The sequence below is a fragment of the Polypterus senegalus genome, chromosome 6, assembly GCF_016835505.1.
Source record: "Polypterus senegalus isolate Bchr_013 chromosome 6, ASM1683550v1, whole genome shotgun sequence".
Taxonomy (NCBI): Eukaryota; Metazoa; Chordata; class Cladistia; order Polypteriformes; family Polypteridae; genus Polypterus; species Polypterus senegalus.
The window spans coordinates 111,254,340-111,267,861 of record NC_053159.1 but is presented as its reverse complement, the minus strand read 5'-3'; the positions used below and the strand labels follow the sequence as shown (position 1 = coordinate 111,267,861).

The following is a 13,522-nucleotide window of genomic DNA, read 5'->3' as shown; positions in this document are numbered from 1 at the left end:
CTGAAATTAATTGCTTATCATTTACAAATTTAAGGCACTTGATTGTAACCGTCCTGTAACGATATAAGGGTGCACAGAATGGCCAAACTATTCCAAATACCATAGCTGCTTTAGCTTTGTTACTCTCATTGCACCAAAGAAAGTATTTTAACCTGTTTATTATATTTGTGTGTGGTATCACAGCTGCACAGGTTGTGTCGAGAGTGTAGAGGATTATTCGGATACAGCTTCCAGCCCTGAAGGACATTTATAGCACATGCTGCCTCAAGAAAGCCACCAGCATCTTCATGGATTCCACTCAGCCATGCGCACAGTCTATTTGAATTTCTCCCTTCCAGCAAATGCTTCAGAGCCTTTCCTGCACAGACCTCAAGGCTCACAGACAGTTTTATCCCAAGAGCTATAAATGCACTCAATCAGTCCATCAAGTGCTCTTGGTAGAACAATTGTACTTCAAATTACAATGACCTTGCTGTAAACGTGCACTACAACTGTAACATTGCACAGCCTTAGGTACTTTATGAACTATTTGCACCATCTTTTCACATATATTTTTCACTGTTTTTTATCGTAAAAGTCATGAACCAAAAGAATTTCTAACATTGGCAGTTATATGAACAAGTAACTATAAACAGGCTTGTTGTGTTTGGTGGATGTTTAAAATATGTGAACAATGCCAGAAATTTAACAGGTAAAGCGCATAAAATGTAATGGCATACATATGAAAGATGAAGTAATGCCAGTAAATCAATCATAAGAAAATTATAAGAAATTATCTGAAATTGGAACTATTTAGAAATAATTAAGCTATTCCTAATCTAAGGCAGAGAGGAAATTATTGACCCTGGTTACTTCCTGACTTGTCTGTGAACGGCCTGGTTTATAAACTGCATTTTCCACTAGCAAAAGGAATGGCAGTGATAAAGCTGAGGGTAGAGAGGGGAAGTACAGTAACAATTTTGCCTGCTGCTTTGGTTTTAGACTCTGCAGTTTCTCAGTTTACCATCCATACTATTGTCTTAAATGTGTCTCTGTGGTTCAAGTACATTGTGAACCAAAATCTTAAGAGTATTTGTAAAAGTAAAAGTAGAGCAAATTCAGCTGCTTAGCAACATATTTGTTTTAGTGAAACGTTTATGTATGAATCCTATCAACCCAGGCATATTTTATTAAACTCCTGAGATAGTTAACCCAAGACAATTTCCAACTCCTATATATGAATGATTCTAATGACAAAAGTATAAATCATTCAGATGTCTATCCCAAGCACTGCCCATCCAGTCAAGAACACAGACTGGATTACTGCAGCACACCAAATCCTTACTACATATCGCTCCTGCAGAACTGAGAAACAGTAGGAAAAATAGAACAAACCTCCTACAACTCTGCAACACCGAGCATCCATACACAGTCAATTAAGTGGCTTACCATTGTTTAGTCCTATAACTACTATATACTATTGTCCATCTATCCATCCATTATCCAACCCGCTACATCCTAACTACAGAGTCATAGGGGTCTGCTGTAGCCAATCCCAGCCAACACAGGGCGCAAGGCAGGAAACAAACCCCGGGCAGGGCGCCAGCCCACCGCAGTATACTATTGTCTGTGAATTAATAATTATTACAGAGCTGATCACAGAACAGTGGGCACCTTCTGCTTGGCTAGCTAAAATACTGCAGGTATAAGTTCACATACAAACACATTTTGTAAATTACTTGTAGAGTTTCAAACTAAATACTGTATAATGAGCCCATGAGCATCTGCTTTATGGCAAAGCTGCGAATGCTTATACATGTTCTAATCACTCAGACCCTTGCTTTCCTGGTCTTTCTTTGTTATTTTTATTTTATTTTTGTCTTATCCAACTGCTTTTCCTGGGCTTGTAGACTTGTATCGTTTCTCCATTCACTTCACAGCATATTTCAGTAAAACGGATGTTCTTCATTTTCAGCAGTCTCAAATAAAAAGGATTTGTCATTATTCATTCATTGTTTTTCTAAATTAATTGAACTTCAATGACATTTTTATATATCTATATATGTGGTAGGTATAAAGCAGAAGGAATAAATCATATGTAACATAGTTGTGGGCTGACAATTATTAAACATCGCTTATTAAGATAGCCTGTACCTCCATTTGAAGCCTACTTAGGATAAAAGTCTTACATTTGTAAACATATGAAACAAATACTGGTAAAAATACTAATCAAAGCAACATGGATTACTGCTAACATGATGAGATAAAAGATAGATTACACAAATCATAATGCATACAGAAACAAACCTTTAAAAATGTTTTATATGTACAGTGCATCCGGAAAGTATTCACAGCGCATCACTTTTTCCACATTTTATTATGTTACAGCCTTATTCCAAAATTTGACCTCGGGGAACATGCTTTTTTATTTTTCTTTTAAATTTTTTTTGAATTTAGAATGCACTTTAAATCTTTTCTGTTACATTTAATAAAGCTATTCTTTGTTGTAAATTGGTCCATATTTCTTTCTTTTTTTATTCTCTTATACGTTAATAAGGATACAGTGTTATGCAGAGGTGTACTTATAACAATTTTATAGACAAATGATACTATTTATAGTCGTGCAGGGGGCGCGAGATGTTTTCTTCTTCCTAGGGGGGGCATGACAGAAAATAATTGAGAAGCACTGGTCTAAGGAGACCATTTCGATGGCGTGGTAACACATTATCTCAGTAGACTGGGCTTGAATTTGTCAGGTGTCCCAAAGACACGCATGTTAGGTTAACAGAGGGTTTGTGAGAGTGAATGATTGTGCTCTTTATTTTGAGTGGTGCCCTGTACGAGGTTTGCCCCTGTCTTGTCTCTAGTATTGCTGGATTTACCTTTGCCTACCTGCGACTTTGAGCTGGATCGAGTGGGTTCTTGTAAGATATCTCATAGGAATTCTTCCTAAGCCCAACCATGCTTCATAGTCAACTGTGTTTCTAAATTACCAAATTGTAAGGGTAAATGTAACTGTATTTGAGGGTGTTATCCCAGTCCCAGGATCAGTTTTTGCCTTGTGCCCATTATTTTTGGAGTAGGTACTGAATATTATTGAATTAACTAAGTAAAGAGCAGGAGGGATGGACATATGTAAGCATAAAAGAATATAAAAAACAATAATGTGTGGGTCACATTGAAAACTGGTAAAAGGATATTGAGGATGGGTCAGAAGAACAAAACTGTGATGCAGGTAAGGTATTAAGCATCCACAGTCACTGTTTTTCTACAAGTACTTACCTCCAATGGCTAGGTAGCGAAAGAAAAGCCATCCACTAATGAGAGGCTCCTTAGGATTGCGTGGTGGCTTGTTCATGATGTCCAAGTCAGGAGGATTAAAACCCAGGGCTGTGGCAGGGAGGCCATCTGTCACAAGGTTCACCCATAGCAGCTGGACAGGAATGAGAGCTTCCGGAAGGCCAAGAATCGCTGTCATGAAGATACTAAGAGAATATAAAGAATTCAGGCTTGTGTTACACTACTACCACAATTCCAAATATATATATATAGTATAGATGCCCTAAAATAATATTGGCAACAGCTTCATTAAAAAAAATACTGCCTTACTCTAATGTCAACTGTTTGAAGTTCATGATTTATTTAAATCAGTTCTGTCATTTGAACCTAGCAAGACCACATTGGGCGAACAATGCTGTCATCTTTCTGCTGAGAAAAGCCTTTTCCCATCTGGAAAAACATGGCAGAAGGGTGAGGATATTGTTAACTTCACTAGTGCATTCAACACCATACATGGGTGAACCTCCAGTCAATGTGGATTGATGCTACCACTGAGCCCTGGATGATGGACTGCCTAACTGGTAGACCTCAGTTTATACTTAGGAAATGTGTATGGGTCATGGTCATGAGTAGCACAAGGGGTCCACATGGAGCTGTACTGACTCCCTTCCTGTTTAAATTGCACATCAGACAAGGGAAATTCTAGTAGTCTTCAGGAAGGTCAAGCCCAATCTGCCACTGTTTCTCATTGATATGGAGATGGTTGGAACATAAAAGTACCTTGGGTGCATCTGAAAAGCAGAACTGAGTGCCGCACCAACACAGAGGTTGTATACAAAAGGCCTTGAGTTGTTTCTATTTCCTGAGGTGGCTGAGAATGTTAGGTGTATGCAGGCCTGTCTTACATTTTTTATAAAACTCTACAAGTCTGTAGCGGCCAGTGAATGTTCTAGTAGCGGTAGTGTATTGAAGAAATGGCATTAGTGAGGGTGATGCCAACTGTGGACTGTGCCCGGTAGTTTATCCCGGCCATGTCCCCCAAGCCGCCAGATGGAGCCCTCCCTGCAGTATGGAGGTGCCCCAAAGACCAGCAGGGCCTTATGGACGTTGTAGTTTTTATCCTCAACCCTGCAGGATACCACAGGGGCCGCAAGAGGGAGCTGCAGGGAGGGCCGAAGACTTCTTTTTGCCCTATGCCCCAGAAGTACTTCTAAGTCACATGCGCGGAAGGGATGATATACTTCCGGGGTGAAAAAAAGGACTATTTACCCTGACCCGGAAGGAATAAGGACTTGTTGACTGTTGGGCAGGAACACCTCCGGGTCAGGGAGTATAAAAGGACCATGGGAACTCCCAGACAATGAGCTGAGCTGGGTGGTAGGAGGGCAACGTGTCTGGTAGCTGGAGGATTGGATTATTGATTGTGTTTATTGTAGTATTGTGATTAATTTATGAGTAGTGTGGAGTGGAGGGTGCTTGGTGCATGTTATTATTATAATAAAAAGAATAATTGTGGCACTTTTACCAGGTGTTTGGTGTGGTACCTGTGGGTTCAAGGGAGCACTAGTGCCCCCTACTGCTACACTGGCATAGTCGGCAGAATTCTCTGGCCGTCTGTTGGCAGAGGACCTGAATTCAAAAAAAATTTGTGTACGCAGACGACCCTAAGAAGGTCCCGCTTGAACGCACGGAGGTAAAAACGCTACCCTCTACAAAGAGCGCTACAACTGAAAGCCTGTCTATACCTCGGTACACCATGGGGAAAAAATCTGGGAGGAAGAATGAGGATCGCACAAGGAAACAGGTCCTAGATGATGCCGCGATTACGTGGACCTACCTGACGGGAAGTGAGGAAGACCGGGCATTGATTGGCCCGTGTGTTACGGCAGCAGGAAGGCCGCCAGACATCGGACACGCCAGACTGCCTAAATGGACTGGGAAAACATCCTTTAAATAGAGAGTTATGTGCCGGAAAAACGCCCGATACGCCATGAAATTATTATTCCTATTTTTCAGAGGCCTGTCTTTTCGTTTCGGATGACGAGTCGGAGGAGTATTTCCCACCTAGGCAAGATGGCCGCGATGACGAAGAGGCTAGCCCATCTAGGAGTCGAAAACAGGGGATCCTATTCGATGAAGAGAGTCATGTGACCTATCCCGGAGCAGGCTGGGAACTTCTAAAGGACTACAGTCGACCATATGACCATGAGGGTCGCCTTCCATTTGCCGAAAGTGAGCACGTGATTTCGTCAAATGGACTATGGGAAGGAGAAGGTCAACAACAGTCTGGAGGTGAGGTCAGCATTTCCCCGATGGAATCGAGCTCCCTGAAGGGGAAGGGGGAGGCAGGCGAAGCAGCGGCAGATATTCTGGAAGGTAAAGAGGGACGGGATGTGACTGAACGATCCGCCGATAAAATAGAAAAGACGGATTGCAGTCGGCCTGTGGCGCCACCCCGGCCCTCTAAATTAAAAAACTCCAATTCCCAAGAGCCTTTGCAAGACCCAGCCGAGCACATGCCAGGAGCGGACGTGCTGGCGGACGTGCTGATTGGATCCCGGCCGAAAGGTAAGCTGAAAAATGACAATAGCTTGCCTTCGGCAGAAATAAATGACATTGTGGGACTTCGGGATCTCAAGAAATTGCTTGAGCCCGTATATGCTTTCTTACAGACATTGGCGGATGTCAAGAAACAGCTGGAAGAGTTGGGAGCGACGGACGAAGTGTGGCTGAAAAGGATAAAAGATTATCTACAGCGTTTTGGTCGGGAAGCTCCCGTCATGATTGATGCGGTGGTACAGGTGAGTGGGACCGGTACCGTACAGTATAAAGGGACGCAGTGTGAACTGGCCCCGCGGCTAATAAGTAGCAGGTGCCAAGTCACTGCAAACCCAACAAGGGATTGTTGCGTGATGACCGAAGAAGGGGAGGAAGCGCCGATCGGAACGGAGCAGCTGAAAAGTGCTGTCTCTCGTGACGATGCGGCGCTAAAGATGCCACCTCCGGCAATAAATAAATTAAAGGGCGAGAAAGCAGTGAAAGGGGTCTCTCTTTCCCATAGAGAGCCTCAAACTGCAGATAAGCCCAAGAATAAAAAGGAGATCCCTAAAATAAAACGGGGGTCTCCTGACAAGTTGGATAAGGGGTTGGACAATGTAAGAGCGGCTGATAATCCCGTCCCAGCGTAGAGATGGAGTGAGCCAGGAGTACTGAGGTGCTTCCAGTGTCACGGAGGAGGGCGACCAGGAGGACAGTGGATCTGCCATAACTGTCGTTGGAGGGGTCATGTGTGGCGATGCTGTCCTTGGAGGACAGGGGATCAGAGGGATGCCAGTTATAACGTTCCCCCAAGGTTCTTCAGGGAGGCTAGACAACAACCAATGCCCGAACTTCGGATCCTCCTGAGGAAGACGTTCCTCGCGAGGCTGGACGCTCAAAATTATAATTTTTCGCTGGGGGGGAAGTATTGTGGACTGTGCCCGGCAGTTTATCCCGGCCATGTCCCCCAAGCCGCCAGATGGAGCCCTCCCTGCAGTATGGAGGTGCCCCAAAGACCAGCAGGGCCTTATGGACATTGCAGTTTTTATCCGCAGCCCTGCGGGATACCACAGGGGCTGCAAGAGGGAGCTGCAGGAAGGGCCGAAGACTTCTTTTTGTCCTATGCCCCGGAAGTACTTCTAAGTCACATGAGCGGAAGGGATGATGTACTTCCGGAGTGATAAAAAGAACTATTTACCCTGACCCGGAAGGAATAAAGACTTGTTGACTGTTGGGCAGGAACACCTCTGGGTCAGGGAGTATAAAAGGACCATGGGAACTCCCAGACAATGAGCTGAGCTGGGTGGTAGGAGGGCAATGCGTCTGGGAGCTGGAGGATTGGATTATTGATTGTGTTTATTGTAGTATTGGGATTAATTTATGAGTAGTGTGGAGTGGAGGGTGCTTGGTGCACGTTATTATTATAATAAAAAGAATAATTGTGGCACTTTTACCAGGTGTTTGGTGTGGTACCTGTGGGTTCAAGGGAGCACTAGTGCCCCCTACTGCTACACACAAAATAAATAAACTGATTAAAATGTCTGGTTCAGTTTTGGCAGAAGAAGTGGTAGAACCGAGGTTATACAGGAAGCTGCTTACTATCCTGGACAATGTCTTCTACTCCCTGTTTGATGTTTTAGCTAAACAGATGTAGCGTGCGGCTGGGGCCCTTGCCCAGCCTGGATGTCTCCAGAGTGTTACTTCCCCCGAGATGCTAGATGGCAACCTTCCCGGGTTGCAACAGTGCCTCGGACTCCCGCAGGGCTTCATGGGAGTTGGAGTTTGGTGCAGCCCTGTTGGGATCCGGGGGCACTGCTGGGGGTGCTGCACTTTTCCTTTATTTATTGTCACAATTCAAAGTACTTTTGTTTATTTGCACATATACTTAATTATTTAATTTTTTATGTAGTGACAAGTCAAGTAAAATGACAACTTTTATTGGCTAACTAGAACAATTACAATAAGCAAGCTTTCGAGGCAACTCAGGCCCCTTCTTCAGGTAAGATGTAATGTAATTTTGTATGACATAATCCTCCATAGTTAAGGTCTTATTACATAACAGTACACGACTAATAGATGTGTTTTTGCAGTACCTATTCTAATGTATTATCCAAATAATACTTGACAGGCACCACTCCAGGATAAGCACATGTTTTGTTCTATAAAAGAACAATTCTCTTTGAGAACCCAAACTCTCCCACCAAAATGCAATTCAGCTGGAAAACTATGCCATTGTTTTCACCAGAAAAAGTGGTATAGGATTTGGCATGAAGTGTTATTTGGAGATGGTGCAATTATGTGTAACCTACATGCCCACCACTAAGTAATTTCACTGTTTTTCTATTTTTAGTACCAAAACCATTTGAGTGGCCTTATGAAAAGGACAGAAAAAAAGCAAGACCATGGCGGAGGAGGAAAAAAAGAAAGAGAGAAGTACGCACCAGTAGTGACATAAAACACATTGTCATGTCAGAGACTGAGGAAGGGCGTTATTTCCACAAAAGTGGCTAAAGACCCTCTGGACTGACAGTGGACAGTGCATAGAGCAGGGTGGGAAGACAGTGCCTGGTTTGTCTCTCTAGGTGAATGGGCAAGCAGGGGAACAACATTTATTTCTAAAGCACAATTTCATACACAACTTAACAGCTGAAAGGGCTTTACAACATATCAAAGAAGTAGTTAAATGCAAAACAAATAAATTTAGATAAGAAAAATAATGAATATGTAGCATGGGACATGTGTCTTAGGCTTTGAAAATGAAACGTTCAGGGTGTTGGGACACACGGACCTTCTACAGGGAGCATCCGCCTGGTGAACCTGGACTCAAGTTAGGATCACCCTTTGCTCTAGGATGGAGCCACAGATGGGGTAAAAAGCTGTCTTAGGCTAGAAGATCCATTTATTATAAAGGTAGGAGGCAAGTTGGAAAATGAGCATAACATGGTCAGAAATAAGACACATGGTCTTATGGTCATTCCTACCTAGAGCAGCTATATATACCTACTGTAGCCTCCTTGGCATAGTTCTGCGTGGCTGAGTTGCTATATGGCATGCCTCTTGCCTCGATACAGCGTATTTCACAATGAAACATGTTTACCTATGTGGATATGGCAAAATAAGCTCAAATGCTTAAAGTTCAGCAATAAGAAAATTAATTCTGCATGTTTGTGTAATCTGGAAATAAACAGACAGCTTCTAATCATGTCAGAGCACAGAGTGATTTTAATTTAATGGGCACACACTATTGTCAGATGAGCTTTGCTTGTTATTTATGCTAACTGAAAATTATTGAAAATTGCCTGATGCGTATTTTAATTCTTTGTGAAATGACAAACATGTGCAAAACACTATAGCCTACCTTTGTTCAAACATACAGTGACCCACGCCCACAACCAAACATTATCATCTAACGCATCAGTTTTGTTTGAGAGTACTTTGCATATTAATTATCTTTTGTAGAGCTTTTCTGTTTTTGCCTGACTATCTTTTATACCGTTATCTTCAAAGAACTAAAGTGGTGTGATGTTAGTGACAAGTAAACCCCCCCCCCATGGAAAAACTTAAGCTACCAGTTGGTCTCCTGCAGAATTGCTGTGGATGGGCATCTTAACAATGTAAAAAAAGCACCAGTGCACGTGATGAAGGTAAAAGTGGCATGAAACAAGAGCTGAGTGCATCATTTCTTACATCTACGCATTGCATATTTACTTTTCTGTAACCTGTTTTTTTGGTCAGGGAACTATGGACATTTGAAGCCAAATCACAAATGCTTTTAGTCAAAGAAGAACAATCCTTAGAGTAGCACCATACTTTTTTTCAGTATAAAATTAATACAAAATCCAGTACCCATTAGAGAAATACGTTTGCGTGAAACTCTTACCAAACCACTTCACCAACGTTGGATGAGATAAGATAGCGGATGAACTGTTTCATGTTGTTGTAGATAGCCCTGCCTTCCTCCACTGCTGCCACTATGGTGGAGAAGTTATCATCAGATAGCACCATCTCAGAAGCTGATTTGGCCACTGCTGTTCCTGAGCCCATGGCAATTCCAATCTCAGCTTTCTTCAGCGCTGGGGCATCATTTACACCATCGCCGGTCTAAAACGATGATATAGTATTATGAGATTTTGGAAGTATACAATGATTCAAAAGTAAGTTATACCAGTTCCTTAGCCTGAGACAAGTGAGCTCAACTTGATAATGTTTGCTCAATTTTGACTTTGTCCGGTTACTATAATATTCTTATACTTATAGCAACTAATAAAAATTGTCAACTCAATTAATTTTTGATAGCATATTTCAATACAGGGTTATAGAATATCACAGCCAATCCAAGAAGCATTGGGCACAGGGCAGGAGCTAGACTCGAATAATGCACTAATCCATTGCAAAGCACATTCACTCATACTAGATACTGTAAATTTAGAATTATCAGTCAGACTAATGTGTACATTTATGGGATATGTAAGGAAAAACCTACACACACGTGGCAAGAACATGAAAACTCCACAAGGACAGTGCCAAGACTGGGAGTTGAACCTGGGATTCTGGATATGTGAAGTGCCACCCCAAAAAACAAATATTATGAAAATTTCTAAGAACATCACGGACTCACCATGGCTGTAATTTCATCAAAGGACTGTAGATACTCTACGATCTTTGATTTATGTGCTGGCTCGACACGTGCAAAGCAGCGAGCGTATTTGCAGGCTTCTTTCTGCATCTCTGGAGACAAGTCATCAAACTCACGTCCAGTGAAGGCCTTCCCAGTTACATCCTCTTTCTCTGTGAAAATTCCTATGCGCCGACAGATTGCTACAGCAGTTCCCTTGTTGTCTCCAGTGATCATAATGACGCGGATGCCAGCCTCAGCACACAGTGATATGGACCCCATTACTTCCTTGCGTGGAGGATCCAGCATGCCCACACAGCCCACAAAAGTTAAGTTGGTCTAGATGTGTGGTGGGAAGGCAAGGTGAGGGAAGAAAGGATAAAGAAAAAATAGACATAATCAGGCAAAGTAATGGCTTAAATAGTACTACTCCTATATATTTAAATGTTAAAAACTTTTTATGGATGAATATATCCTGCCAGGTTACTTTTTAGTGTTAATCTTTAAAACAGTATGAGTTAATAAATAAGACTACAAAAGCAACGAAAAGCTGTGTATGCTTAGGTTGAGCAAATTGTTATACTATTTTCTATATTACCATGAATGAAATAATAATTAGCATATTTTTGTAAAACGATAGTTTGTTTTTCACTATTCCATTCATTATATGAGCCAAGTTAAAAACTCTTAATAAAAAAGAGTCAAATTACAAGATCCTAGGATAAAAAATACCACCCATCGTAACAGGACCACTCCACACCTCATACTGAGCAAACTTGGCAGAGTTCTCAAGATCCATTTCCTCTTTCTTGGGTGGAATATCACGGGTAGCAAGGGCGAGGCAACGCAGGGTGTCTGATCCGGTCCCCCAGTCCTTGATCACTCCCATCAGCTGCTCCCGAAGTGAATCAGTCAGTGCGACTTTGTTGTTTCCTATTCGGAGGTAGTTGCAGCGCTCAATTACACTTTCAGGGGCACCCTAGGATAGATAACATACATTAACATTCTCAAATTCACTTAATTCAATTCAAAAGGTCACAGCCTGCCTTGCAAACATCAGAAACAAGTCAGCAACCAAGCCTGGCTTGGGCACTAGTCCACCACAGTTCCCACTCATGTCCACATCTACACTCTTACTTGACTAGTTTGGCAGTTAACCTGATACACACATCGTTGGGACATGGGAATACAATTGAAGTCCTCAAAAAAATTCACACAAACAGAGGGAGAATGTGCAGGATCCACATAGACAATGACCGGGTGAATGATTTGAGCCCACAGCGCTGGATTTATGGGGCAGATTTTCTAGTTTTTCCCCCAGTTCTTTACATGATAATACCTATGTAGAAAACAAAGAAGTGAAGGACTGAATAAGAGTACTACTAAAAAAATCCTTTTCAGTTAGAAATGTGCATCTAAATTTGTTGATTTCATTGTCCCCTCCAGGATAGATGACAGATAAAAAAAAATCCATCTGTTACTACACCTGCAAATGAAAAGTGTTGTCGTTTGCCTATTCATACTATCGTGTTGAGCTAAGAGGGAGTATCTCTGACTGCCAGTTGTATCATTTCAATTTTATGTAACACTTTCATTAGTGCATTCTGGTAACATGTAGAATGAAACGAAAATGGATATGACATTTAAAGAAATATTTAGCAGGTAACACTTTTAGACTTAAAGTACAAGATATCACAAATACTAAGAAAAGCCACCTACAAAAAGGAGCAAAGTAGTTTGGCAGGATATTGAACTCTGATTTTCACTATGTATTTGTTTCAAAAACTAACTGTTCCCCGCTGCTCTGCCTGTGTAGTAGTGAAACAGCACAAACATTAAAAATCAATAAACAAAAAGGTATCGCTAGCTAAGCGGAGGCAAGTTACGCTCCAAACCAGAGAGGTAGACCGACTCCCCATTCCGGACGTCATGCTTCCCCCTCACATCGGCTCGCAGTCTCTGTCTCGGATTAATGCGAAAATATTGCTCCTGCAAGCGAAATATGATTCTTAGCGCGACGACAGAAGTCGCAAAATCTCCCGGAATGTTCAAGCAAATTCTAGAAAAAAAGCGATCTAAATCCGTTAAGCAGTTCTCTCGTTCGCTAGCTAAGTGGAAGTAAGATGCTGGAGCGTGAGTGAGGATGGCCCTACCACCCTCACCTCGAGCCGCTACTTCTCTTTCAGATTCGCGCAAATAAATCAGTATGACAAATGAACTATGATACTTAGCGAGATGAGAGAAGGTACAAAATCAACCAGAATGTTCAAGTAAATTAAAGAAAAAAACCCGATCTAAATCCATTAAATAGTTTTCATATATATATATATATATATATATATATATATATATATATATATATATATATATATATATATATAGAGAGAGAGAGAGAGAGAGAGAGAGAGAGAGAGAGAGAGAGAGAGAGAGAGAGAGAGAGAGAGAGAGAGAGAGAGATGTATGCTTTTCTCCATTTATTAAGGTGAAGGTTAAGGGTAAGGCTTTTAAAGTTAGTGATAAGTATGTGCAATTCTAGCCACTTTACACTTAGTAGATATACTCCATAAGATGTATGGAGCTGAGACATGGGCAGTAAAGCAAGCGCAGGAGAAGACGTTAGAAGTGGCAGAAATGAGAATGTTGAGATGGACGTGTGGAATTACAAGAAAGGGCAGAATAAGAAATGAGACAATCAGAGGTACAACACAAGTGGGAGAGACAACAAAGGAAGTAGGATGAAGTGGTATGGACATCTGATGAGAAGAGACCATACATATGTGGGCAAAAGAGTGATGGGAATGAAGTACAGAGGAAGAGAAAGCGAATGAGGCCATAGCGGAGGTGGATGAATAAAATGAAAGAAGACCTAAAGGAGAATGGCTTGACTGACGAGAAGGTACAGGATCGAGTTGTTTAGAAACGGTTGATCAGGCACATCGACCCCACATAGAAGTGGGATAAGATGAAGAGGAAGAAGAAGATACTTTTCGCTGTTGTCATTCCATGAAATAACAAAGCTAAAATCAATGTTAATACTGTTTGTAATTTTATTGATACATACTTTAAAATGTGAGAAAAAATGAAGACATGCAAAAGTTGAATTACTAACCA

The 13,522-nt window shown here is 41.7% G+C and overlaps 1 protein-coding gene across 2 annotated transcripts in view; it reads right to left on the bottom strand.

Moving 5' to 3' along the window:
- The window catches only part of atp2a3 (ATPase sarcoplasmic/endoplasmic reticulum Ca2+ transporting 3), a 352,313-nt gene that overhangs the window by 79,014 nt on the left and 259,777 nt on the right, over positions 1–13,522 (bottom strand). For both annotated transcript variants that reach the window (XM_039756778.1, XM_039756779.1), the window contains exons 13-16: positions 11,172–11,390; positions 10,415–10,750; positions 9,677–9,897; positions 3,262–3,464 (exon numbers count right to left, since the gene is read on the bottom strand). In XM_039756778.1, the coding sequence (XP_039612712.1) occupies positions 3,262–3,464; positions 9,677–9,897; positions 10,415–10,750; positions 11,172–11,390 (979 nt within the window). The remainder of the gene's footprint in view (positions 1–3,261; positions 3,465–9,676; positions 9,898–10,414; positions 10,751–11,171; positions 11,391–13,522) is intronic.